This window comes from Erinaceus europaeus, unplaced genomic scaffold, assembly GCF_950295315.1.
Source record: "Erinaceus europaeus unplaced genomic scaffold, mEriEur2.1 scaffold_454, whole genome shotgun sequence".
NCBI lineage: Eukaryota > Metazoa > Chordata > Mammalia > Eulipotyphla > Erinaceidae > Erinaceus > Erinaceus europaeus.
This window is the reverse complement of record NW_026648125.1, coordinates 66133-93369: the sequence shown is the minus strand read 5'-3', so window position 1 is coordinate 93369 and position 27237 is coordinate 66133. Positions and strand designations below refer to the sequence as shown.

The 27237-nt window shown below is 47.0% G+C and overlaps 2 protein-coding genes across 5 annotated transcripts; one reads left to right on the top strand and one right to left on the bottom strand.

The window, feature by feature from the left end:
- Positions 1-26: 26 nt before the first annotated feature.
- LOC103116685 (aquaporin-8) lies at positions 27-7093 on the top strand. The gene is made up of 3 exons (XM_060184766.1): positions 27-246; positions 4863-4997; positions 6693-7093. Exons 1-3 carry the CDS (start codon positions 140-142, stop codon positions 6736-6738), a joined length of 288 nt encoding a protein of 95 aa, XP_060040749.1. The 5' UTR covers positions 27-139; the 3' UTR covers positions 6739-7093.
- A 595-nt stretch (positions 7094-7688) lies between these two features.
- ZKSCAN2 (zinc finger with KRAB and SCAN domains 2) lies at positions 7689-22331 on the bottom strand. 4 transcript variants are annotated; one of them, XM_060184765.1, is made up of 9 exons: positions 21746-22330; positions 20238-20424; positions 18248-18339; positions 17794-17920; positions 16025-16708; positions 14728-15219; positions 12867-12907; positions 9706-9746; positions 8955-9044 (listed from the first exon to the last, which is right to left on the bottom strand). In XM_060184765.1, exons 1-8 carry the CDS (start codon positions 22148-22150, stop codon positions 9723-9725), a joined length of 2052 nt encoding a protein of 683 aa, XP_060040748.1. In that variant the 5' UTR covers positions 22151-22330; the 3' UTR covers positions 8955-9044; positions 9706-9722. The 4 variants fall into 4 exon arrangements, 3 of the variants coding, with proteins under 3 accessions (XP_016045276.2, XP_016045275.2, XP_060040748.1); XM_016189790.2 differs by having other exon boundaries at positions 7689-9746; XR_009548125.1 differs by having other exon boundaries at positions 8938-9044; positions 9706-12907; positions 21746-22331.
- Positions 22332-27237: the final 4906 nt, after the last annotated feature.

The following is a 27237-nucleotide window of genomic DNA, read 5'->3' as shown; positions in this document are numbered from 1 at the left end:
TCATCTCTGCCCCTCCCTCACCCCCCTACAGGCAGTGACCCCTGATGTGAGGTTTTGGAATGCATCCGGTGCGGCCTTTGTGACGGTCCAGGAGTCAGGGCAGGTGGCAGGCGCAGTGGTAGCCGAGGTCCTCCTGACCATGGTCCTGGTGCTGGCGGTCTGCATGGGAGCCATCAATGAGAGGACCAAGGGTCCTCTGGCTCCATTCTGTGTCGGCTTCTCTGTCACGGTGGATATCTTGGCAGGGTGAGTACCCCCAGGTGGGGCCGCATGTTTGTTCAGGCTGAGAGGCCTGCAGAGCTGGCGTAAGGGTCAAGACACAGTGGCCATGAAGGGCCACAAAGGCAGTCCAGTGGGACAGTAGGCTGGTGCCAGGCAGATGGCTGGGAATGGCGGGGAATGGGAAGGACTGAGGAGACAGGATTGGGCTGGGGATGATTTCCTCCACTTCACAGATGAAGAAACTGAGACTCAAGAGAGGATGCAAGCCACCAAGTCATTAAGGGAAGTGGGGAAAGCAGCGGCGGTGGTGGTTTGCTGCCTCCTGGTGGCACATGGCTCACTTACAAGCGTAATCACCTATATGACCTTTGCTTATGGAGCAACTGACAGGCAGACTCCCCCAGCCTGAGTGGACAGGACAAGGATACAGACTCCAGAAACAGAGAGGTGCTTCCCAGGAGCAGTCCTCCTTGTGGGAGATGGTGGACTCCAACCTAGTGGGAGTAATGGGCTTCAACTGGGCTGGGTAGATTAGAGTTAGCACTTGCATGTCAGTTATATGTGAGATGTGGCTTGTCAGTGCATTTTCTTTTATTTAACTTTTATTTTATTTTATTTTATTTTATGAGGGACCTGATAAGCTTTGGTTTATGGTAGTGCTGGGATTGAACCTGGGGACCTCAGAGCCTCAGGCATGAAAGTCCTTTGCATAACCATGATGTTATCTCTTTCTTCTTCTTCTTCTTCTTCTTCTTCTTCTTCTTCTTCTTCTTCTTCTTCTTCTTCTTCCTCTTCCTCTTCCTCTTCCTCTTCCTCTTCCTCTTCTTCTTCTTCTTCTTCTTCTTCTTCTTCTTCTTCTTGTGTTTGCCCTTCTTCTGTAGCCAGTCAACAGCGTCAGGTTGAGCCTGATATAAAGTTTCAAGACCTCCTTTGAATCTGGAGAGGTGGCAGTCGTTGACTATGTGGGTCATAGTCTGTCTGGAGCCGCAGGGGCAGTTCGGGTCGTCTCTGGCCCCCCAGTGATGGAACATAGCAGCGCACCAGCCATGGCCTGTTTGATAGCGATTGAGGAGGGCCCAATCATAACGTGCTAGGTCAAAGCCGGGTTGACGCTCGCAGGGGTCTGTGATGAGTTGTTTGTTCTTTACCTCAGCTGACTGCCAACTCTGTTTCCAAGAGACTGGAACAGAGAAGTTCAGTGTAGGCATAGGGGACCAGATTGGGTGACGAGACGTCAAGCGTTGGACAGGGTGGGCGAAGATATCCGCGTATATTGGCAGGTCCGGTCAAGCGTAGACGTGGGAAATGAACTTAGATGATGCCGCATCCCGACGAATATCTGGCAGGGCGATGTTGCTAAGAACTGGGAGCCATGGAACCGGGGTGGAACGGATGGTTCCAGAAATGATCCTCATGGAGGAATATAATTTGGAATCGACCAAGTGGACATGGGGGCTACGGAACCATACTGGGGCACAGTATTCTGCAGTGGAATAGCATAATGCCAGAGATGATGATCGTAGTGTGGAAGCGCTCGCGCCCCATGTGGAGCTGGCCAGTCTTGCAATGATGTTATTCCTCACGCCCACCTTTGCTGCAGTTTTTATGAGATGTTTGTGAAATGACAGAGTGCGATCGAGAGTAACGCCAAGATAGACTGGCTGGGCTTCATGCCGGATTCTCGTATCGCCAAGCTGCACATTAAGCTCACACGAGGCCAAGGCATGGTGTAGATGGAAAACAGATGATACCGTTTTTGCAGTGCTAGGGATTAGTCACCATTTTTTACAGTAATCAGATCTCAGAGACATGTCTTTCATGAGTGTTTCCTCGAGGATGTCGAACTTTGATGCCTGAGTTGCACAGCAGATGTCATCGGCGTAGATGAACTTCCTTGAAGAAGTTTCTGGGAGGTCATTGATGTAAATATTAAATAGCGTAGGAGCCAGAACAGAGCCCTGGGGGAGGCCACTTGAGACAAGTCTCCATCTGCTAGACTTGTCACCCAGATGCACCCGGAATCTTCTGTTTTGGAGAAGAAACGATATAGTGTTGACCACCCAAGGAGGCAGGCATCTTGAGATCTTGCCTAGGAGACCACGGTGCCAGACCGTGTCATAGGCTGCTGTGAGATCAACAAAGACAGCACCTGTCTTTAAATTCTTCTGGAATCCATATTCAATGTAAGTTGAGAGGGCCAGGGCTTGTTCGCAGGTAGATCTTCCTGGGCGGAAACCAGCCTGGGCGGGTGATAGGAATTTCTCTGTGAGATGAGAAATACGTGACAGAAGCAGACTCTCAAGGAGTTTGTAACACACGGAGAGGAGAGAAATTGGTCTATAGCTGCCGGCCAGTGTTGGGTCTTTCTTTGGTTTCAAAACTGCTATAATATTCACACGACACCAAACTTTGGGCATAGACTCAGATTCCAAGATGTGGGACAGGAATGAAGCGAGCCACTTCTTTGCCGCGGGACCCAGGTTAAGAATGAGTTCTGGGGTGATGTTATCATAGCCAGCAGCTGTTCCCGGTTTAACCCTCTTCAAAGCGTCTTCCAGTTCAGATAGTGTAAAGGGAGAGAGTTTTGGAGATGGACAAGATAAACGGAAGTGGGATGACCACTCGTGGGAAATTTCTCTTTTCCAGACTGGGTCGATCTTAGCACGTCCAACTTGAGTTAGGTGACTGGCCACTGAGTTTGGAGATACGGGAGGATGGGAGATGGGAGGGGGTTGGCTACCGGCACCCAGTCTGTGAAGAAGCTTCCAGGCCTTCCTACTTGAGTGGGTGAAGTTCAGACTTTCCGTGAGTTGTTGCCAGCGGGCTTGGCGTGCTGCATCCAGGGAGGCAATGAGATGGTCAGCCACATCTGGGTCGCCCGACTCATCATACTGCTTTAGTAGTTGCTCGCATTCAGCATCAAGACAAGGCGTATAGTTAGCACGTCTCCCACGAGGAATGGCTTGGGAAGCTGCTTTGAAGATGGCTTGGCGGAAGCGCCTGTAGGAATCTTCAGAGGGGATAGAATTAATTGGAATTGCAGGAATAGATTTGTTGGTAAGATCACTGGACAGACGCCAGTTTGCTTTCTGAAAGTTCCATCTTAGTTTCTCCGAGCACAGAATCAGTGGGAGCTGGAGACCAATGTGAATGATAGCTGGGCGGTGATGACTGTGCGGGAAGATCTTGAGAACTTGTCTCGTAGCGGGAAAGGCTTTGCCGTTGACTGTGCTAATCCAGCACAGGTCGGGTGACGAGTCTTTATTCCATCTAGCACTGTGAAAAGAGCCTGGCTGTTTGGGATCGTATAATAGGGAGAGGTCATTCGCTGAAGCCCAGTCGGCTAAGATAGAGCCGTCAGCACGAGTGGAGGAATATCCCCAGTCTTGGTGATGACTATTAAAGTCTCCAACGTAAACGGCTGGGAGATTCGGGCTAGGCAGGACCTCATTATCCCATGAGGCACTGGGAGGCTTATATTCGTTGACGAGCTGAATAGTTCCAATAGTAATGGAGTCGTAGAAGGTCGAAGAGGCTGTATGGTAAACGTCCGCAAGACACGATTTGGCGTAGATGGCTCGGCCGTGTTTAGGATGGAGATTATAGCATATTAAATTGAATCCACTGATGGTGAATCGAGAAGCTTCATCGACTGCTATATGTGTTTCTTGTAGGCAGATAACATCTGCCTGATGCTGTATCGCCAATTGACCAATAAGAACACGTTTGGCAAAGGACAGCCCCTCAACATTAAGTTGGAGGACTCGAAGAGCAGGACCAACAGCTTGAAAGCTGTCAGGAGCTGCTTGTTGCTGGCTTTGAAAGTGACTGTGATCCATGTGGATTCAGTCGGCTAGGAAGGATCGTCAGTTTCCCCAATGAATGGGGACTCACGGGATGCACCACGAGAAGGTCGATCCAATGCATTCCGTTATCTCTTTGATACTTGGCATCCAGTTTTTTTTCTTTCTTTTTTTTTTTGATAGAAGTTTGAGACAGAGAGATGGAGATGGAGAGACAGAGAGAAAGAATGACACCTGCAACATTACTTCATAGTCTGTGAAGTCTTCTTGCCTGCAGATGGGGATCGGGGCTTGAACCCAGGTCCTTGAACATGGTAACATGGGCACTCCATAGATGAACCACCACCAGGCCCCCTCATTCAACATTTTCTTTTCTTTTCTTACCCTCCCTCTCCCTTTCTTCCTCCCTCCCTTTCCTTGATAACCTATGAGATCAATACTTTCACCTCCATTGAGGTGAGAGATTTTAAATAAAGCTCTTGCAGCTAGAAATAACTAGGCTGGTTATGAATCTAGGTCAGTTGGACTCCAAAGTTCTCGGTGTTGACACCAATTTGACTTTATCACCTTCAGAGAGGATCCAGATACTTCTTCTGTCACTGGAGAGGCAGCCTGCTGGCCAACTTTCTACAACAATGTGGGCGGAGTGGATACCAGGAAGGAGTCAAGCCTTCTCTTCTCAGTGCTGACACCCTTTTACCTCGTCTTCTCTGTGAACCCCTTCCCCAAGCCCCATGATATGGCAGCTTAGAGACAGGTCCTAGGTTACCTAGGCCAGCCTGGGGACATGAACCTGAGCTGAGTTCTGGTGACTGACTGGCGTGGCTGTGTCTGCAGGGGCGCTGTGTCTGGAGCCTGCATGAATCCTGCCCGTGCCTTTGGTCCCGCTGTGGTGGCCAACCACTGGAGTTACCACTGGATTTACTGGCTGGGCCCCCTCCTGGCCAGCCTGCTTGTAGGACTGCTCGTCAGGTAGGTGTGTGATACTGGCCACTGGCCCAGATCGTGGGCACTTGGTGCTGTAACAGCTCCCAGAACTTTCAGAGCAGAGAGCTAGGACCCTACATGGGTTTGGAGAAGGGAAGAGGTAAAGATGATGGCTCTGGGACTTCTGGTTGCAAGCGACAGGAGTCTAGTTCTTTTTTTTTTTTTAATTTTATTTTTTCCCCTTTTGTTGCCCTTGTTGTTTGTCATCATTGTTGTAGTTATTTTTTTATTATAGTTTTTTAAAGTTATTTTCCCTTTTGTTGCCCTTGTTGTTTAACATTGTTGTGGTTATTGCTGTCGTTGTTGTTGGATAGGACAGAGAGAAATGGAGAGAGGAGGGGAAGACAGAGAGGGGGAGAGAAAGACAGACACCTGCAGACCTGCTTCACCGCCTGTGAAGCGACTCCCCTGCAGGTGGGGAGCCTGGGGCTTGAACTGGGATCCTTACTCCGGTCCTTGCGCTTCGCGCCGTATGCCCTTAACCCGCTGTGCCACCGCCCAGCTCCCCTGACAGGAGTCTATTTCAACACACAGCACATGTCACAAAGGGAAGCCTCTGCCTCACACAGCGGAAATGTTTACAGGGAGCATGGATGTCACTGTAGGTGCTCAGATAAGGCCTTTAGGGACTTGAACTTTCTTCTTCTTTTTAAAAATTTTGATAGGACAGAGAGAAATTGAGAGGAAAAGGAGGTAGGGAGAGAAAGAGAGAAAGAGTACTGCTCTACCACTTGTAAAGCTTCACCCCTCTACCCCCCGCATGTGGGGACCAGGGGCTTGAACTGGGGTCCTTGAGGATAGTATTGTTTTTTTTTTATTTTTTTTTATTTATTTTTATTTTTTATTTTTTATTTAAGAAAGGATTAATTAACAAAACCATAGGGTAGGAGGGGTACAACTCCATACAATTCCCACCGCCCAATCTCCATATCCCACCCCCTCCCCCGATAGCTTTCCCATTCTCTATCCCTCTGGGAGCATGGACCCAGGGTCATTGTGGGATGCAGAAGGTAGAAGGTCTGGCTTCTGTAATTGCTTCCTCGCTGAACATGGGCGTTGACTGGTCGGTCCATACTCCCAGTGAGGATAGTATTGTATGTATTGTATGTGCTCAACGGCATGCACCAACCGCCTGGTTCCTGGACTTGAACTTTCTCATAGTCTTTACTTAGCTCTGTGTGGCTTCAAACCACCCCTGCCCCGAGAGTGCATAGAATACAATGTCAACAGCGCTCCCTGGATTGTACAGCAAGTGGATGTTATCAGAAGGGCAGAATCTGCTGACTGCTTCCCCCTCGGGCATGCTCTCTTTGGGCCCCAAGGATCCACGGGCCACAGTTCTGCTGGCCTTTTGGTTAAGTTCTTCCTCCAACTGTTTGTACCACTGCCTGCCTGCAGCCCTATTGCGTTTAGGGCTTAGAGAAAAATCCCCACGTGGTAGTGATTTTCTGCTGTTTCCCCACTGGCACAGAGAAGAGTGTCCTCAGGAAAAGGGGGTGGAAACCGAACAGCAAAGTGTTTAACCTTTTCTCCCAGCAGACAAGGCTATTGAGGCTGGAGAGGTTCGGGAAGGCATTGTTCTGGAGAATTCTGGGCTGAGACACAGTGGATGAAGATCTGGGTCTCTCCCCACAGGTTCAGAGGTATTTCTTTTCTTTTCTTTTTTTTTTTTTTCTGTAGGTTCGTCATTGGAGATGAGAAGACCCGCCTGATCCTAAGAAGCTGAGATGGGGGATTCCTACTGCCTCAGGCACCCACAGGTGCCCCTCCTGCACTGCAGACAGGGCAGTGGCTGGCTTGCTTTCTGGCTTCTCAGACAGACTGACACTAAGTCGAGAGGAGCTTATTCAAATGTCATTCTGCTCTCCCAGAGACCTCAGCCCGGGACCATGTAGAATAAAACAGAAGAGATTTTCTTGACGGGCAAGGTTCCGGGAGCAGAAGCGCCGTTTGGAAGAGGTGGTTGTTTGCACCTATCAGCCCATCTTCCCCCCTTCTTTGGTTCTCTGAATCCCCTATTATTGAAGGGTCCCCTCCAATTTATTAATTTGCTTTCTACCTTTGTAATAAATAGTATTTCCATGTGCTTATTGGTTTGCCTTTCATGTAAGATGGGGGTGAGGATTAAACATTGGCTTGAGCCTTGTCTTTGTAGAGTCTAGTTAAGCCTTGAGTCCTGAGCTTAAGTAGGTATCTGGAGTGGTGGAAAATGCAGAGTCAGACTTCAATCTAGAATCTAAATTTTTATTTATTTACTTACTTACTTTTGGATAGAGACAGAGAGAGATGGAAAGAGGAGGGGGGTAGAGAGGAAGAGAGACAGAGAGACACCTGCAAACTTGTGAAGGTTTGCCCACCTGCAGGGCTTGAACCTGAGTCCTTGCACACTGTAATGTAACTAGATGCATCACCACCTGGCCCCTCACTCTGGCATCTACTTAGTGCGTCCGTCCAAGGTTGATCCCACAACAGAATAGGAGCTATTACTTGGGGCAATGATAGTAGCCCTGTCAGAGGACTCCTACACAGGGATGGTTATGGTCTCGCAAAAGATCCTCACTAGCTGTGGGGGAAGCAGAGAACTGAAAGGAGACGGATTATCTTGAGCTGCTAATGTCAGCTTTTATTATTGCTCGGCTACACTCTTTTCCCCTTAATAGAAGACATGAAGACATCTTTCATGTTATGGCAAAACCCAGTGAAAGTCATTTATTTTGGACATTTGTTTCACACACAAGTTTTCCAGAAGACAGCTAAGTGAACATTGATACAAAAAAGTGGCATCGACGGACAGGCATTCACACTTGGAATGCATTCAGATGAAGACGAAGGCTTACAGCTACACAGATCACCCAGACACTCCTTGCATTTGGGGCCTCTTCAGTCCCCCTCAACTGTCCAGTCCTGTTTGCCACTGGGCATCTCATGAAATAGTCCCACTTCATTGCAGCCACCTGCTGCTGGCTACCGGCTCGAAGGCTGATGAGTGATCTCTCCTTTCTCCTCAGAGGGCTCCTGGCACCCCTCTTCCTAAGGCATGACAGGAATTCCATATGGCCTGGGTGTGGCAGGCAGTGGGGAGCCAGGCTGGACAGCTGGGCTCTACAGTCTCTTCCTTGTCCGCAACATGCTCCACTGGCTCAGAAAACATTAGAGCTGGAGCAGTCTTGGTCATCAAGTTCAACTTCTTGTTGAATAAAGGACTGAGACCCAGAGAGACACTATTATTTGTTAAACAACAGAAGTGGTGGTAACAAGACTCAAACTCATCTCTTTTGGCTTCTGGCCTAATGCTCATTCTCCCATGGCAGTTTGCCCTGAGCTGATTCTACTTAAAGGTTTATACTTAATGTGTGAAGTTTGAGGACTACAGTCACTGGTAAAGGGTTGGAGGTATCTGTGGGATTAACAGAGCAAGCCTATGAGGAAAAACAAATCTGTTTCCAAAGTGCATTGAGAAAGACACCAGAGAGGAAAATGTCTCCTTGCTGACATCACTTAAAAACAGGCGTTGGGACCATATTTTCAAATAAATAAGACAGAGTTAAATATCGATTTTAGATAGCTGAGGTGAGTTGTAAGTTTTGTTGAGCTTTCCAGTAGTCAGAACAAAGAGAGAAAAGTGGTTAAGTTATAAAAAAATCACAGTGTAAAGTAACTTTCCCCTTAGGAACATAGTGTTCCCTAGTCCAGAGACCACAGTAAGAAACCTTTCCCTATGAACTTTCATAAATTATTCATTTTGACTTTCATGCTCTAGCTGAAAGATTTTTTTTTTTTTTTTAAAGAAGCAATTATCCTTGGCCTTAAACCTTCTATTTCTTCAGAACAAAGATGATTAATTTAATACATACCCTGGTGGCAATGAGAAATAGAGGTAGGACGATTCAAGCTCTAGCTCAGCTCAATCCCAGAAGACACGTAACACGTTAAGAAGTGTCAGTTCGTTCTACTGCAGATGAGATGAGATGGGTCCGCTGAACCTTTCCTGCCTTTTGGGGATGCTTGAGGGATGGACCTCAGGATATAATTCTAGGCAGTTTGAAAAAAAAAAGAAAACTTTCACAAGTGAAGGGATCCTTTTCATGACTGTGACACTGACCTTTGTCAATCGCCGGGCTGTAACTGGCATTGCCTTTTGAGACAATGACAATACTTTACCATCTTACTTAAAGTTTCCTGACTACAGGCACCATGCCCCCTTTCTTGTCGTTTCTCCTCACTGTGCCTAGAATATGGTCTTACACACAACAGAGCTTAATAAGTGCTTAATAATTATCATCTACATTTCTTTTTAAAACATCTTTATTTATTGGATAAGGACAGCCAGAAATCAAGAGGGAAGGGGGGTGATAGAGAGGGAGAGAGACAGAGAGACACCTGCAGCACTGCTTCACCACTCGCAAAGCTTTCCCCCTGCAGGTGGGGACCGGGGGCTCGAACCTGCATCCTTGCGCATTGTAATATAGGCGCTCAACCAGGTGCGCCACCACTCGGCCCCTCACTACATTTCTGAATCATGCTTCAGTATAATTATTCATTCTGTATACATATTACTAAGTGGTGATTTCTATTGGTATGCATCTTCTCTAGAGTTGGAACTCGGACATCTACACGATATAAGCACACGTCCACGGGCACCACACACGTCTTACTGTGCTAGGCACATTACCGACATGGAGACTGCACTTACCATTAGAAGGCTAGGATTCAGACAACACAGAGGGAACCAACCTACTGAGATAGGAACAGTCATAACATTTTCAACAAATGTAAGTCAGAAACATTTATCAGTGTTTACCTGAGTCACCTGCCTTCCAATAGGCCATACCCTTTTCTGGTACCCTATAAGCTGCATTTCTTTCTAGGCTGCCCACCCTTCTTGGTACTCTGCTGTAGCGAGTTTCGAAAGATTAGAACATATCCCTATTTCCAGATGTCTTCAGTTAAGATCAAAAGGAAAACACAGACTAGGGATGTAAGCTTAGCATCAGAATGTCTCCTCACCTGTATGAGGCCCTGGATGATTCAACTCCTGCCACACAAATTAAATAATAATATACACACAGCCCTGACGCTCTGCTTCTTCCCTGTCCCCTAAAGGTCACACTAGGTTGCCTACATAGGGGCTATCAGAAAAGTCATGATGTTTTTTGTTTGTTTGTTTGTTTCTCTATGCAGAAATGTGTATCACTTTTCCAACAACCCAATATTAAGAATGTAAATGCCACTGGCCTCATCCTGAAGCAACTATCGTTGAATGACCAAATTTCTGGGATTCACTTGAAATTCCCATAAACGAGTGAATTATATCCCCTTTACCTGAATCCTTCCTTCAGTATTTATTGGGTTAGTGCGAAGGATAAGTTATCAAAGAGATTTTTCAGACAAACAGGAATGAGGAATACACGAATGGAAAGTAAGGAGAAGAGATATGGTGTTCTGAATAGGAATCTCCTATAACTTTCTGCTTTCACTCAATGAGTTCAGAGGTGTATAAATTACTCAGGGCTCTGGTGGGGATTCTATGATGGGGATTAGAAGCCTTGGGCTGGCATCCTCTTGGATGAAATTTGAGGACATTATGTTGAGTGAGATAGGCCAAAGGGAGAAGGATGAATATCAAATGTCCTCACTTACTAGCAGGACTTAATGATGTAGGGAATGGGGAGAACACAAAGCGAGACATGGACTAGATGTGGGGTATTGCAACACAGCATAGGACTCTGGGGAGGGACGGGGTGAGAGGATAGGAAGAAAATTTTGGAGGCTTGTTATATAATGAAATTATATGCATATGTCAGTGATTGCACTGTGAAGCATTAACCTTAATAAAAAATAAATTAAAAAAAAAAGAGCCTCAAGAAAGAGAATGCACTCTTTGGAGTTGGCTTGGATGGAAAGAAAGAGGTGGCTATTTTGATCGAAGCAGTCCTGACGAGACTAGCCAGTCTTAGAAGCAGTAAATGTTCCAAGGGTCTCCCTCACTTCTTCCCAGTCCCTCTAGTCCGTTAGAAAAATATTATTATATAGTATTACACTGAAGTGTGGGGTTGGGAGGCTTAACATATTGCAACTTTACCAGTTACGTCCTGCCTGGCATTCTACTTTAAAGAGACACACCAGGATCATGTATCCTATTCAATCTGAGTAGGGCATGGCAGTTCAGAAGATTCAGACAAGAGCACCCAAAAACGATTAAGAGGTAAGTGTAAGACTTCTGAGAAACAGTTAGAAGAATTGGATCACTTATAGGCTGGAGGAATAGCATTCGGAGGGGTTTCAGTTTTCAGGTACAGAAAAGGTTGATCCAAATGGACAGTGGATGTTCCATTTCTATGGATGGCAAGGCATTAGTAATGTGATCTCAACGATACAGGGATTCTACCCTAGCTATTTGGATCAACTTCTTGACATAAGAAAGGTCCACGATAGCACTGTAACTTCTGAAGGAAGAAATAAAATCTTCAATCTCCTTTTGTGAGTATCTTCAAAACCAGTATGAATTTGATGCTGTTTGGATCAGACTCTGGAAATTTTTTTATCCAAACATGAAACTGTGTAATCAAGTTGCATCCAGGACTTCTTGTGGTAGATAGTGAAGGGGGGAAAAACCCACCATACTTTCAGTGTTTTTTATTTCCTTGAAAACAACTCTCACCTCTACTAAAGGATCTTGAGTGTTCCTGGACTTAGCAATCCTGATAGCTGTGGTGTCACCTTCCTGAAGAGAACTTCATTCTAAACTCTGTCGGTATAGCTTTTCCGTTCTATCAAAGGAAAAGCCAAGACACACAGGAGCAAAGGAACAGACTGAGTTAGAAGCAGAGGTGTGAACAAGATCCAAGATTTTAGTTTACATCCTCAAATTTATCTTGGGCAGTACCTTTTATCGTTAAGAAAAGGCTGCTTCCAAGAGTGAGATTAAGGTGGGATAGCTAGAGGGATGTTTAGGAAGAGGAAAGATTATCATCAGAAGTTTTTCCTGACTTCACCAGTTTTTCCCTTATGTGGGTTTTCTGGCAGATACATTGATGGAGGGTGAGACAGGAGTCTCTCTCTCAGGTGACCCTCCCGATGCTTGCAAAGCACAGAACTCTTACTGAAGCGTTTGCCACACTGGGCACATCCAAACGGCTTCTCTCCAGAGTGCATTCTCCGGTGTTCCCGAAATCTTGTACAGTTATTGAAACTTCTTTCACAGTCCACACATTTGTATGGATTCTCACCAGTGTGGACTCTCCGGTGGGCACTGAAATGAGAGCTATTGGTAAAGCTTCTCCCACATTCTCCACACTGATAGGGCTTCTCTCCAGTGTGGGTTCTCTGGTGTATAATAAGACTTGAGCTCTGACTGAAGCACTTGCCACACTCTCCACATCTGTAGGGTTTCTCTCCTGTGTGGATTCTCTGGTGGGCACCAAAGTTGGAGGAGTCATTGAAGCTTTTTCCACAGTCAAGACATTTAAATGGTTTTTCTCCAGTGTGGATTCTCTGATGTCTGATTAAGCTCCTGCTTCTGCCAAAGCACTTCCCACACACACTACACTTATAAGGGTTTTCCTTTTGGTGGGTCATGCGACACGTAAGACGAGCACTCCTAACAAAATCTTCTCCGTATCTGAGAAGTCTGTAAGGTCTTTTCCCCATGAAAGGCCTCTGTTGTACTAGGGGTTTCCCTAAATCTCTAGGCTGAGGTATCAGTTTCCCGTGTCTGATTCCTTGGAGGTTTTCCCATTGTCTTCCTGACGTGCACTCCCGTTTGTGATATTTACTTGGGTCAGTGTTCTGGGGAACAACCCGTTTAGACTTTTCTATTAATGTCCTATGCTGGTCTATGTCCTTATATATTACCTGTGTCACATCTTCCTTGATATTACTCCCAATTTCAAAATCTGAAAAAAAAAGACAATAAAAATTTCACACCAGCCAGTGTATTAATATAAATAATACAGTCTATAAAGCTTCATATGTTATGATCTCAGTATATCCCAGGGGTCTTAGGTTCCATATTTCCCTGATTCACTTTTGCATTCTTTTCTCTCAGCTTTATGAACTGTTTATTTATTTATTTAATTTTTTATGGACTGTTAATACCAGTGCAAAGTACGCTTTCAGAAATCTTTTCTAAATTGAGCTACAATCCAACTCCTTATTTTCCATCAATACCTTGATTAACATGGGGGCAAATTAGCAGATCTCCCTAACATTCCACTGAATTCATCTTATTTCAATATTCTATGTCATTACTAAGATTTACTATAATATACTATCTTTAGATTATAGTGATTAAGCTGAAATTCCTCAAGGAACATCTAATTTCACTGATAGCTAATCATATTCTAGAGCTGCCCTCTTTTTCTAAAATGTTCTTGTTACTTTGATTTGACATTCTCACACTAATTTAGATTCTCACTATTCCAAAAACGGGAATTACCTTCTCCTCACTTATTACTTTACATTCCATAGGATGACCAGAGGGAAGACAAGAGAAAGTAACCCTATTGTGAGAAGGAAGAGGGTAATATAGGTTTTGAAATTTTAAAGTCTGGACTGATAGAAGGATGCCGTTGAGAGAAATATTCAGGAGAGCTCAGGCTCAAAAAGAAGTCTCTCAGTTTATTTATTTCTTTAAGCAAATCAGACACAACAGACATTTCTGTTTTGAGCTTACTGACACATCTCCTCCACTCCAGACATTTCTCATATGCCATTTCAGGTTCCTCCCCACTGTATTTTCAGGAGATATATTGTCTGACATACAGGAAGAAACTGAGGCCGAGATCCTAAAGATGATTCGCTAGAATGGAAAACCCTACCTTCCTTGAGGTAGAAGCACCGTAAGAAAAAGGACTTAATTTTATTTATTGCTATACTGCTGGTTCCTCAAACAGCACACGGCACTCAAATATTGAGTAAACAAATATTCCTGAATGATGTGGCAGAATGATTCAGTTTCAAGTAAATTATACTTCTTTTTTTTTTGGCCACAAGGGTTATCACTGGGGTTCTGTGTCAGCACTGCAAATCCACTACCCCCAGTAGCCATTTTTTTTTCTTCCTGTTTTTATTGGCTAGGACAGAGAAATTAAGAGGGGAGGGGGCAATAGAGAGAGGGAGAGAAAAAGATAATATACTTGCAGGCCTGCTTTGCCACTTGTGCAGTGTTTCTCCCCTCCCCCATAGGAAGCAAGGGCTCAAACTCAGGTCCTTGCTCATGCTAATGGGTACCCTAATGGGTATGCCACAGCCCAGCCCCGACTGCCTTCTATTTTAAACTAGAATCTTTTTTTTTTTTTTTTTTGCCTCCAGGGTTATTGCTGGGGGCGTGGTACCTGCACTACGAATCCACTGCTCTGAGAGGCTATTTTTTTCCCCTTTTTGTTTCCCTTGTTTAAAAAATATATTTATTTATTTATTCCCTTTTGTTGCCCTTGTTTTTTTTTTTATTGTTGTAGTTATTATTGTTGTTGATGTCGTCGTTGTTGGATAGGACAGAAAGAAATGGAGAGAGGAGGGGAAGGCAGAGATGAGGAAAGAAAGACAGACACCTGCAGACCTGCTTCACTGCTTGTGAAGGGACTCCCCCTGCAGGTGGGGGGCTGGGGGCTTGAACCGGGATCCTTACGCTGGTCCTTGTGCTTTGCACCATGTATGCTTAACCCACTGTGCTACCGCCCACCCCCCTAAACTAGAATCTTTTGGTGATGCTTACCACTTGAGCTTTGCAGTAGACCCATAGGCCCCTCAAATTCTGACTCGTGAATAATTTCCTCATCACTCATTCTCTCACTGCTAGAATCTTCAATTATTGTCTCCTGTGAGATCTCCTCAGGTTCCCAGTCTATAGGATCCTGGGACTCAATCTCAATATCTTCTCTTTCTTGACTTGAGGGTGATGGGACTTCTTCTGGTATGTTGGTGGACAGCACAGATGTTCGAGAGTTAATCAGGGCATCCATCTCCTTGAAGAATGCACAGGACTCTAGCACATGACCGTTTTTCACTTTGCGGTAGCTCTTCTGAAGGCTTTTGAACTTGGTCCGACACTGTTCTGGTGTCCGGAGGAAGCCACATTCTCGCAGTTGTTCAGCCACGGCCCCATATAGTCTGCTTTTCCGATGACAGGCTTGGAGTGCTTCGTAAAACCGCGTCTCCCGCAGGATATCAAGAAAGGTCTTGGTTTCTTCATAGCCCCAGTGCACACCTGCCATGTAGGGACAGAGTTCAAAGATAAAAGAAGATAAGTCTGCAGCCTGTATACATTACAAAGTACGAGGAGTCAAAGAAGACAAGCTTCACTAATGGCAGCAACAGAAATTATAACAACTCCCTGTAAGTTTTGGACAAAAGGAGGGAGAGAAAGATAGACACTTGCAGACCTGCTTTGCTGCTGAAGCATCACCCCTGCAGGAGGGGAGCTAGGTGGGGGCTCAAACCCGGACCCTTGCGCAGGTCCTTGTGCTAAGGTATTATGTGCCGTCAACCCGGCCCCTGACAGAACTTTCAATGGTCACGCAGTGACAAACATCCCAGAGTGCTTTTAGAAATGTGGCCAGTCTCAGTGATTTGACGCAAGGTGAGTGTAACGACACTGCCTGGGTTTAATTGTTTCCGGTCTGTTCCTTTTCCCTCAGCCATCTCGTCCATTTTAATACCAGAAGTAAAGAGCTCAAATCTTTTTTTTTAACTTTTTAAATAATTTTTTAAAATATTTATTTATTCCCTTTTGTTGCCCTTGTTATTTTATTGTTGTTGTAGTTATTATTGTTGTTGTTATTGATGTCATTGTTGTTGGATAGGACAGAGAGAAATGGAGAGAGGAGGAGAAGACAGAGAGGGGGAGAGAAAGACAGACACCTGCAGACCTGCTTCACCGCCTGTGAAGCCACTTCCCTGCAGGTGGGGAGCCAGGGGCTTGAACCGGGCTCCTTACACGGGTTCTTACACTTTGCACCATGTGCGCTTAACCCACTGTGCTACCGCCCAACTCCCAAGAGCTCAAATCTTACCACTTAGGTTCTGAAACATGACAGGAGCACCACGAATCTCAGACTTCCGGATAAATTCAACGCCCACCTCGTCATCATCTGATTCCTCTGCGCCGCCGTCCTCCTCCACCAGACTGACCTGTTCTTTAGCACTGATACTGATTCTCTTTAGTCTGGGGAGAGAGATCATCTCCTTTGGCTTATCAGTGGATGAAGCATGGGCTGCAGGGTTCAACAGAGCGTCCATGTCCTCAAAGAAGGCACAGGGTTCCAGCACATGGCCATTTCTTACTTTCCGATAGCTCTTCTGGAGACTCTTGAACTTGGTCCGACACTGTTCCGGCGTTCGCAGGAAACCACATTCCCTTAACCATTCAGCTACCGCACCGTAGACCTGGCTGTTTCGGGGACAAGCCTGAAGTGTTTCATAAAAGCGAGACTCTCTGAGGATGGCAAGAAAAGTCTTAGTTTCCTCGTAGCTCCAGTGCACACCTGCTATTTTTTCATCCTCTAAACCCCACTGCTGCTGATCTCTCCATGTTTTCCCGGAATTCCTTGTAGGAATCTGAACAGCATGAACTGACTTGTCCTTTGCATAGTTGCTTCGTAGCAGATTCCTTTTATGAGTGGAGTGTAGACCTACGGCCCAGGGCTCCTTTCTTTGCCCCAGTTGGGCTAGCTTGTCGGATGTTGGTACTGAGCTTCCTACAGTGAAAGAAACATATTTCCTGCTATACATACAGGCCATCACTGCACACCTAATCCTCTGCTGTGGCATGGTCTCCTGGACCAGCCTCTTTTCGTGCCTGATCTTTAAAGGTCTTTCTAAATCACCTCTCTTCTAAAAATCTTCCTCAGTCCTGGCAGTGCCCAGTATAGTCCTTCTGGAGTACTTTGGCACAATCATCATCTCACCCAGCTAGTACTTCAGTGGAAGATTTTAAGGGCAATACACATGTGCCTTATCACTTTTGATTCTCTCAGTATTTGAGGCTGCGCTCTTCCTAACTAGCATTTACAAAAACTTGTTTATACGTGTTCCCAACCCACCGCCCCACATACACATACTAGGCTCATGAAAGGTGAGCAGCTGTGAATTTGTGGCTACATCTGGCAAGTTTACTAGGAGAGAGATCTAAGAATAGGGAAGCAAACTGAAGATTGCTACCTCACAGTATTGTAGAGATCACTGCCTCTTAAACTTGAGGCCTTGAACCCATCACTTAACTTGCTGACCAGGGGAATGTTTCTCAGTCTCTCTGAGTCTCAGTTTCCTGGGAGACTAGCACCATTTACTCAGGGAGGTGCCAGAAATAGTAAACAAATCATCATTTGCAAAGTGTCCAAAGGCTAATAGGTATGTAGTAAAATTTATTAATTTTTTTTTTCTCTAGGCAACACACACAGAAGTTCCCCAGATGTTTGGTAGGAGAGTAGCATTAAATAATTTAAAATTTTTATTCATTCAATTATTTATTTTTGCTACCAGGATTACTGTAGGGACTTGGTGCCTGCATGAAAAAAATCCACTGCTTCTGGTGGCCATTTTTTTCTTCTTTCTTTTCTGGACAGAGACAGAGAGAAATTGTGAGAGGAAGGGGAAACAGAGAGGGAGAAAGAGAGACATGTGCAGCCCTGCTTCACTGCTCCTGAAGCATCTTATCTGTAGGTGGGGATCAGGTGCTTGGACACAGGTCTCTGTGCAGGACAACGTGCGAGCTCAACTGGGTACACCAACGCCCGACCCCGCATTTCCAAATCTTTTATATAAAAAGGGGACGAATCCTTACCCAGGGAGACCATGTTCCCAACACTCTCCTTCCTAGTCTCGCGGTACAGGTCTCTGTGAGCAGGAATCTGATGCATGCTCTTCTTGTAGGAGAAACCTCTTGTCATGTGGACGTCCCTTATTGATCCCTGTGACAATACTGACAGCAGTGACTACCAAGATAACTGCATGGATCTCTGAAGGATGAATGATCATGGAGGGAGCATTCAGAAGATTTAAAATTAGGAAACCAAGTGCATGCTATCTGCCAAATGAGGCAGAAGGCACTGTAAAGAATCCTAAGAGGTGTTCCAGCTAGGAGTCCCACTACTTAGGAGGCTGGCTCCAGTCTTTTCTGGGAAAGGAGAAAGGGCTACAAAGTCTCTTGGAGACAGTACAAAAGGCTGAGATACTGGAGGCACAGGGAATCACTGTGACCCTAGGAAGGAAGATTAGAGAAGAATAGTACAACTCACCTGGGACCCCACAGAAAGATGTGTTGCTATTACTTCCTGATCTATGACGTTCCACTCATCAGCAGACACAGGAGTCCAGGGAGAAGGCTGAACTATAAAAAGAGAAACAAACATTCTAGATCTAGCTCTTTGTTCACACTGTTTTTAATTTTAAGAAACGAGAACATATGGGTTGGAGAAAGTTCAACATGTTACGAGCAAGCACAGGATTTGCATGTCTGAGTTCCCAGAGACCCCAGGTTCAATTCTTAGATCATCATAAGCCACAACACAACAGAGCTCTGGTATCTCTCTCCATCTCTCTCTCTCTCTCCCTTCCCTATGTTTCTCTCAGAAAAAAAAAAAAAACTTAAATGAAATAAATACAAAGGGAAAGGACAACTAGTAGGTGGTTTGGCCTCTATGTGGGATATAGGTGACGAAAGCAAATGAACTTGACAAAGATGGTAACAAAACTGTCTTTTGAGGGCCTGGTGGTGATGCAGCTGGTTGAGCGCACACGTTACAGTGCACAAGGACCCAGGTTTGGGCTCCCAGTCCCCACCTGCAGGGGAAAAGCTTTGCGAGTGGTGAAGCAGAGCTGCAGGTGTCTCTCTGTCTCTCTCCCTCCCCCTTCCCTCTGGATTTCTGACTGTCTCTATCCAATAAATAGATATAAAAAAAATATGTCTGTTGTACTTTATGAGAACTATAGTAGTTATGGGTGGGTGGAAGCACAGACATATAGTGAATTTCTAAAAAAAAAAAAGTACATACACTATGTGTAGGCATGACATTATATCCCTGGAATCTTATCATTTTGTCAAGTCATACTGCCAAGTCACTAATGAAAGATGAACAAAGGATCTTTAAATCAGTAATTTTTCTTCATGCTTCAGGGCAATACTTGAAACCACAGTGCTCTAAAGCAGGACGTCCAAACATAAATGCTTTTAGGTAGTCAGCACTTCAAGCACATGATAAAAGGGACAAGGGAAGGGTTGTGGGGGGACTGGAGTACATATCTGCTCCTGAAAGTGGACAGCCAGGTCTCAGCTCTGGCTGATGTTTTACTGTGAGACTATGGCCCCAGTCTGGTCAGAGTTACTAATTTTTTCAAGAAAGGTCATAAATCTGAACTTAGTTATTGCTATCTTTTTAATACAGTCTTGGGGTTTGAACCCAGGGTCTTGCGCGCGCGCGCGCACACACACACACACACACACACACACACACACACCATAGTGCTAACAACCACCCCTCTGGCCCATTAAAAAAATTCTTTCTTTAAAAAAATTATCTTTATTTATTGGATAGAGACAGCTAGAAATCGAGAGGGTAGGGGGAGACAGAGAGGGAGAGAGAAGGGGAGAGACACCCTGTGCAACACTGCTTCACCACTTGCAAAGCTTTTCCCTCTGCAGGCAGGGACTGGGGGCTTGAACGCAGGTCCTCTAAGCCGTTTTCCAAGTTGTTTATAGTCAGTCATGAACACACATACATATAAACAATATGCCAGGGCTAAAAGTTATATAAGATGACAACAGAATGGAGATTTTTGACACTGGGTAGTGGTGCACCTGGTTGAGTGCACGTGATATCATGTACAAGGACCCAGGTTCAAACCCCTGGGGCACCTTCACAAGCAGCAAAGCAGTGTTACAGTTATGTCTCTTTCTCTCTGTCCTATCAAATATAAGAAAAATAAAGTAAAGCAAAAACCTTAAAGAGAGAGAGAGGAGAGAGAAATAGATTCTTAAATAGCACTGCAGGATCTTGAGTCCAGCTTGGGCAGTTTAAGTCTGCCAGGATTCCTTTCACTTATATTGAAGACTTCTTTCACTTCTGTGGTACATACTCCCAAAGTTATAGAGTCTCTCTCCCTAAATATTTAACTTATGCATTCAAATATGCACTGAGGGAACACTGCTCTGAGCAAATCAGTGTGTTAGGGCTACAAAAAATACTCAGCCATGGCGGCTGCACTGGGCATGCTCTGAGGTCTTCCTACCATTCCTGGGTAAGGGCTGACGCTCTCTCTTTCGGTTCAGCTGCTCCTGGTGTCCTGAGTAGTGGCTCCCAGTTTCCTCCTGAGACATCAGCCTGGGTTGGGTCTCCACCTGCTCTGGAGCAAGGTCTGCCGCCTCCCATGCTGTTCCAAGTGGGACCTGCTTGACTGAGGGCACCGGACTGCTAACCTGGGAAATAAAGCCAATGCCATAACGGGAAGAGGGAGAAGACAGTCAGATCAGGGACAAGTCCCCCTGAGAAGGACACACAGTCACACAGATGATACGAGAAGGGACGACAGTTCCACTCCATTGTCTGTGGAGGCTACAGGTTTAACAGTACTGTCCAGGAACCTGGGCATCAGGGGACAGGAGAGTGATGCCTATTAATACATACAAGGGGGAAATCTGGAACGACGTACACAGCTTCCTTTTTAGATGTTTCAGTCCTCACGCTTTAACAAGTTCATAGAGAAATCAAAATCATTAGTGAATTAAACACTTTTTTTTTTTTGTCTCCAGGGTTATTGCTGGGGCTCAGGGTCTGCACCACGAATCCACTGCTCCTAGAGGCCTTTTTTTTTTTTTTTACCCCTTTTGTTGCCCTTGTTGTTGTAGCCTTGTTGTGATTATTATTGTTGTTGATGTTATTCATTGTTGGATAGGACAGAGAGAAATGGAGAGAGGAGGGGAAGACAGAGAGGGGGAGAGAAAGACAGACACCTGCAGACCTGCTTCACTGCCTGTGAAGCGACTCCCCTGCGGGTGGGGAGCCGGGGGCTCGAACCGGGATCCTGACGCCGGTCCTTGTGCTTTGTGCCAAGTGCGCTTAACCCGCTGCGCTACTGCCCGACCCCCAATTAAACACTTAAAAATTCAAGCGTCGCATGTATTATCAATACAGTAACCCTGATAGTTCTTTCACACAAATGCAAATTCTGTGTAAGGTAAAACTGCAACTATTGCAGGATTTTATGAGGTTAATGAAGGAGCTGTGGAAAATCATGTAGGAGAGCGCACGGAGTCACGGATAAATGGGAATCTGGCAGCTAGACAGAAGAGTGGCAAGAGTGATGGCACTGGGGCACTTCAGAGCATGGACCGAAAGTCTAGAGGATTAAAGAGAGCTCTAGAACAACTGATGAAGTCCTCCTTTCATTTAGGGGAGGGCAGCCCCTCTTTAGGTTCAAGCTGCAAAAGTCAGACGACACGAAAGCACAATACACAGTCCTCTCCTGTAATTCTTTTGGGGGAAGTACGATGTGAAAAGACTGCCAAGTACTTAGATGTATAATATTTCGTTTCATTGGCAAGATAACATCTCAACCAACGCTTTTTTTTCTCCTTTCTTTCTATTTAACATAAAAATTCTTTTCAATGGATCCACTTTAAAGGCTTTTGTATTAGTACCCTTTAACCTTCCACAATGCGCCCTGCATCCTGCCCCATCTCATTTCCCATCCCTTTACTTTCTAAATTAAAAAAAAAAAAGTGTAAAATCTTCTTTCACCTGCTGTCTTAGCCTTCCAGTCTCCTTCTCCAAATGCATGACCAGGGCCACGGCCTCCTCCCCACTCTCGGGGCACTGCTTCTGCGCCCAAGCTTGGATCTTCTCCGGTAAAATGGTGAGGAACTGTTCAATCACCAGCAGCTCCAGGATCTGCTCCTTGGAACGCGTCTCCGGTTTCAACCACCGGCAGCAAAGTTCCCAGAGTTTGCTGAAAGCTTCATGGGGTCCAGTCACGTCGTCGTAGCAGAACTGCCGGAAGCATCTGCGAAAGCTCTCGCCCTCGGTGCTCTCCGGGCTCCCCAAGATGGGCTCCGCGGCCCATTCGGGGTCTCTCTCCACCTTCATGATCAGGCAGCCCTCCACCTGCAGGGGTGCGCCCATCGGAGAGTCCGGGGGTGCAGCCATGCTCCCGCATGGAAGAGGGTTAACCTCAAAGGCTTGCAATGAAGCCCATGCAAAGTCACCGCACCCTGCTTGATGTTTCTGGAAGCAGGGAGGATATTAATAATGATGATGGTGATGATGATAATGATGTCAGCAGGATCGGAGCATTTCAGGCTGATGCATCAGTAATAATAATAATGTCAGCAGGATCAGAGTCTTTCAGGTTGATGCATCAGTAATAATAATAATAATGTCAGCAGGATGAGAGCCTTTCTTTCAGGTTGATGCATCAGATCCCTCCTAGCCTCTCGCCGAGGTGGCTGTGCACCCTCATGTCCACCACCCTCGGGTCTGCAGACACGATGTGGGTTTTCCGGGGTGCCCCCTCTTTTTAGTGCAAAAGCAGATGGGGGTGAGGTGAGAGGGCCGGGAGAAAAATCTGGGGGTGCAAGGAAGCACGGGCCGGGCTGGGGTGGGGGAGGAGGGCATGCAGCCGGCTGGGAGAAGGGGGGTGTGTCTGATACCCCGGGGCTTGAGCTCCGGGGGTCGGCGAGGCCCAGAGTGGATGGGATCGGATGGGCACGTCTCCGCCGGCCCCGGGTTCGAGGCTCCGGCTGGGTGCGAGCAGGCCGGCGCAGGCCGCTGCAGGTGGCGGCGGATGGGGACCGCGGGTCTCCGAGCCCCGCGACAAGCTCCTCCTGGTCCGCGGCTCCTCCCACCCCCACGTCCGTCCGACCTCGGGAAACTTCTGCTTGCCGAGGAGAAGCGGCGAAGCGGCGAAGCGGTTCCGCCCCAGGCCCGGCAGCCCGCGGGGACGCGTGAAGGGGGTGGTGGTGGCGGGAGTCGGGGCAGCCAGGCCGGGCAGGGGGGCGGCGGCCGCCACCGCTCGCAGCCAAGGCCGCTCCGCCAGCGGACTGCGCGGGGGGCGCTGGGAGCCGCGGGTACGCATGCGCCGCTGAGACCGCGCGCGCCGCGGGGTCCCCGGCCGGACCCGGAGCGAGGAAGGGGGAGGGGGGAGGGGGAGGAGAGGGGAGGGGCCCCTGGGGGGAGGTGAGAGCTGCGTGGTGGAGTCTCGCGAGAATACGTCGCGCTGTGCCTCGCGGCTGAGGGAAGCTTAGGGATGTGGCGGCGGCTCTCGCTGCACAAGGGTTTTTTAAAATTATTTTTAAAGACAATTTTTTTTTTTTTTTAAAACCAGACACAGTGGAGCTGCACGAGCAAGGGGAGTGGCAGTCCCCCCTGAACCGCTTCAGGGATTTGGTGGGGGGGGCGGGTGACAGTGTCCCTCAGGGCCTTTCTGCTGAGGGAGCGGCGGGGGTTCGAGTCCCGGGTCGCCAGGGCGGGGGGGGGGGGCTTTTCCGTTTTGGGGGGACCCGCTGCCCTGTCTCTGGGGGTCGGGGTGGTGGTGGTGGTGGTCGCAAAGCCCGACATGGACCCCTCAGCCCCAGCTCCCTCCTCCCGGGACCCCAGCGTCCTGCTGTCCTCCTGTCTGTCCCAGTGGGTTACATACAGCTGTGGCCGGACAGAATCCTAGACAACTCCTTTTGTTTTCTTTTTTTAATATTTATTTCTTTTCCCTTTTGTTGCCCTTGTTTTATTGTTGCAGTTATTATTATTGTTGTTATTGCTGTCATCGTTGTTGGATAGGACAGAGAGAAATGGAGAGAGGAGGGGAAGACAGAGAGAGGGGGAGAGAAAGACAGACACCTGCAGACCTGCTTCACCGCCTGTGAAGCGACTCCCCTGCAGGTGGGGAGCCGGGGGCTCGAACCGGGATCCTGACGCCGGTCCCTGCGCTCTGCGCCACGTGCGCTTAACCCGCTGCGCCACCGCCCGACTCCCTTTTTCTTTTCTTTTTTCTCTGTCTTTTTTAAAAGAGATAACTTAATTTTTTATTATTTATTTATTGCATACAGACAGCCAGAAATCCGAGAGAGAGAGGAGACCGACTTGTAGCCCTGCTCCATCACTGGCAAAGCTTCACACCCCTGCAGGTGGGAACCAGGGGCTCGAACCTGGGCCCTTGCGCACCATGGCGCGTGCGCTCACCCAGGTGCGCCACCACCGGGCCCCTGTCTTCTTTTTTCTTTTCTTAGAAAAACTTCAGGCTCGGGCAAGGGGGGGGGGATTTGTGGGGGTAGATAGCATGGTTATGTAAACAGACTCTGGTGCCCGAGGCTCCAAAGGTCCCAGGTTCAGTCCCCTGCACCACCAGAAGCCAGAGCTGAGCCGTGGTTTAAAAAAAAAAAAAAAAAAATCAGTTAAAACTAGACAGCTTACAGCAGCGCAGAAGCTCTATGGAGCACAAAGTGTGTGAAAGAGAGGGGCGTCTTTACAGTTTACTTCCCGTCATTCCTGCTTTTCTTTTTCCATACAGAACTTTACATTTTCCCTCCACAATTAAATTAAAAAAAAATTTTTTTTTATTTGTTTATGAGAAAGATAGGAAGAGAGAGAAAGAACCAGACATCACTCTGGTACATGTGCTGCCGGGGATCAAACTCAAGACCTCATGCTTGAGGGATCCAATGCTTTACCCTCTATGCCATTTCCTGGATCACTTAAGGTTTTTTAAATTATTTTTTCAAATCATTCTATTGGGGGAAATACTGCTGTACAAGACAGTTGTTGTTACATTAGTAGTTTCTTTTCTCCCCGTGAGAGGTGTTTGCACACCACTCCTACCTCTCACTGAATCTTGCATTCAGTATGGTGCGCTGGGTCCCCGGTATTATTATTTACATTTTTTAAAAAATCTTTTTATTTATTGGATAGAGACAGCCAGAAATCTAGAGGGAAGGGGGAGACAGGAAGAGAGACAGAGAGACACCTGTCGCCCTGGCTCACCTCTCGCAAAGCTTTCCCCCTGCAGGTGGGGACCGGGGGCTCGAACAGGTGTCCTTGTGTATTGTAATATATGCATTCAACCAGGTGCGCCAGCACCCGGCCTTTATTTATTATTATTATTATTAGTTATTATCAGAACACTAATCATCTTTTGTTTTTAGGTGGTTGCCAGGGATTGAACCTGGTATCTAGTGCCTCAGGCATCAAAGTCATTTTGCATAACCATTGTCTCCCCAGCCCTCCCTCTTCCTTATTTCAAAGTTACTCATTTGAATGAGAAAGAGAGAGACACGCCTGCCTTTTGGTGGATTAAGGCTTGTCAGGCATGAAAGCTCCCTGTCCCCTTTCTCCTGCTCTTCTTTCTCTTCCTTCTCAGTGTCGGGCCTGACTTCACTGCTGGCTGCCTCATCCTGATTCTGACACACAGGGGGAAGCTCCATAGCTTCAGGAGCACAACCCCCACTCCCCCTTGGCACTGTCGTGTGGTAGCAGGATTTCTCTGCTGCTGCCAGGCATATGTCCCCTGCCTCCTTTGCCCCCCCACCCCCCTTTAAAATACTATTTACTTAGTGCCACATGTGGTGGGTAGGTGGTTGGCTGGAGCAGGATTGCCTGCCGTTGCCAGAGTTTTCCGTCCCCAGGGGAGGGGCAGAAATGAATCAGATATTCCACACGCTAGGCTCACGCAGCACCGAGGCGGTTATTACCAAGATGATCATGGTGCCCGAGAATCTGTATGTGAGAGGAATCGCATCTAACAGGGAGGTCTGGGCAGGTCTCCTTACAGCAGTAACGCGGGATGAGATCCAAAGAAGTGGAGAGCTGACTTAAGCCAAGGGTAGTGCTCAGAGAAATCCTGCTTTTCAGATTTGAGGACAGTGAGACCGGTAGATGATAGAACCGTGAGAAGTTTCTTGACATTAAGTAGTAACCCTGGATTCATCAAGTAAGAACAGAGCTTTTAAAATTTTCCTACCAGGATTGTCTCTGGGCCTCGATACCTGTACAAATCCACTATTCCCAGTCACCATTTTCTTTTCTTTTTAAAATTTCTTTACTGGGGATTACATTCAACAGTAAATACAATAGTTTGTACATGCATAACATTTCTCAGTTTTCCACATAACAATACAACCCCCACTAGGTCCTCTGCCATCCTTCTTGGACCTGTATTCTCCCCACCCACCCACCCCAGAGTCTTTTACTTTGGCCCAGTCACCATTTTCTTTTCTTTTTCTTTTTATTTTTTATTTAAGAAAGTATTAATTAACAAAACCATAGGGTAGGAGGGGTACAACTGCACACAGTTCCCACCGCTCAATCTCCATATCCCGCCCCCTCCCCTGATAGCTTTCCCATTCTCTATCCCTCTGGGAGCATGGACCCAGGGTCATTGTGGGTTGCAGAAGGTGGAAGGTCTGGCTTCTGTAATTGCTTCCCCGCTGAACATGGGCGTTGACTGGTCGGTCCATACTCCCAGTCTGCCTCTCTCTTTCCCTAGTAGGGTGGGGCTCTGGGGAAGCAGAGTTCCAGGACATATTGGTGGGGTCTTCAGTCCAGGGAAGCCTGGCCGGCATCCTGATGGCATCTGGAACCTCCAGTCACCATTTTCTATTCCTCCTCTCCCCCTCTCTCCCTTTCTCTCTCTCTCTCTTCTTCCCCCCCCCCCCACACACACGGAAGGAGAGACACCTGCAGCACTGCTCCGTGCTCCTTGGCATGTGGTAACATGTGGGTGACACACCACCTGGCCCCGGAGTAGGGCTTCTGATAGACTCTCTTGTGCCACTTGGTGGTTTCGGAGAGACAAGTGTCGCAGTTGTTTCAGGGACATTAGGGAGCAGGGTTCATGAACTCCACAGTCTGTTGGGCCCAGGCAAATAACCATAAATAGGTGAAATAAGCCAACTATGCTAGTAGGGGGTAGGTGGTGGGGGCCGCAGTGGATTAGAGACCACATAGCTTCAGCAAGAGTAAATCTAAAATCTTGGGAGTCAGGCAGTGGCGCAGCGGGTTAAGCGCAGGTGGCGCGAAGCACAAGGACCAGCGGAAGGATCCTGGTTCGAGCCCCCGGCTCCCCACCTGCAGGGGAGTCGCTTCACAGGCAGTGAAGCAGGTCTGCAGGTGTCTATCTTTCTCTCCCCCTCTCTGTCTTCCCCACCTCTCTCCATTTCTCTCTGTCCTATCCAACACAGACATCAATAACAAGAATAATAACTACAACAATAAAACAAGGGTAATAAAAGGGGATAAATAAATAA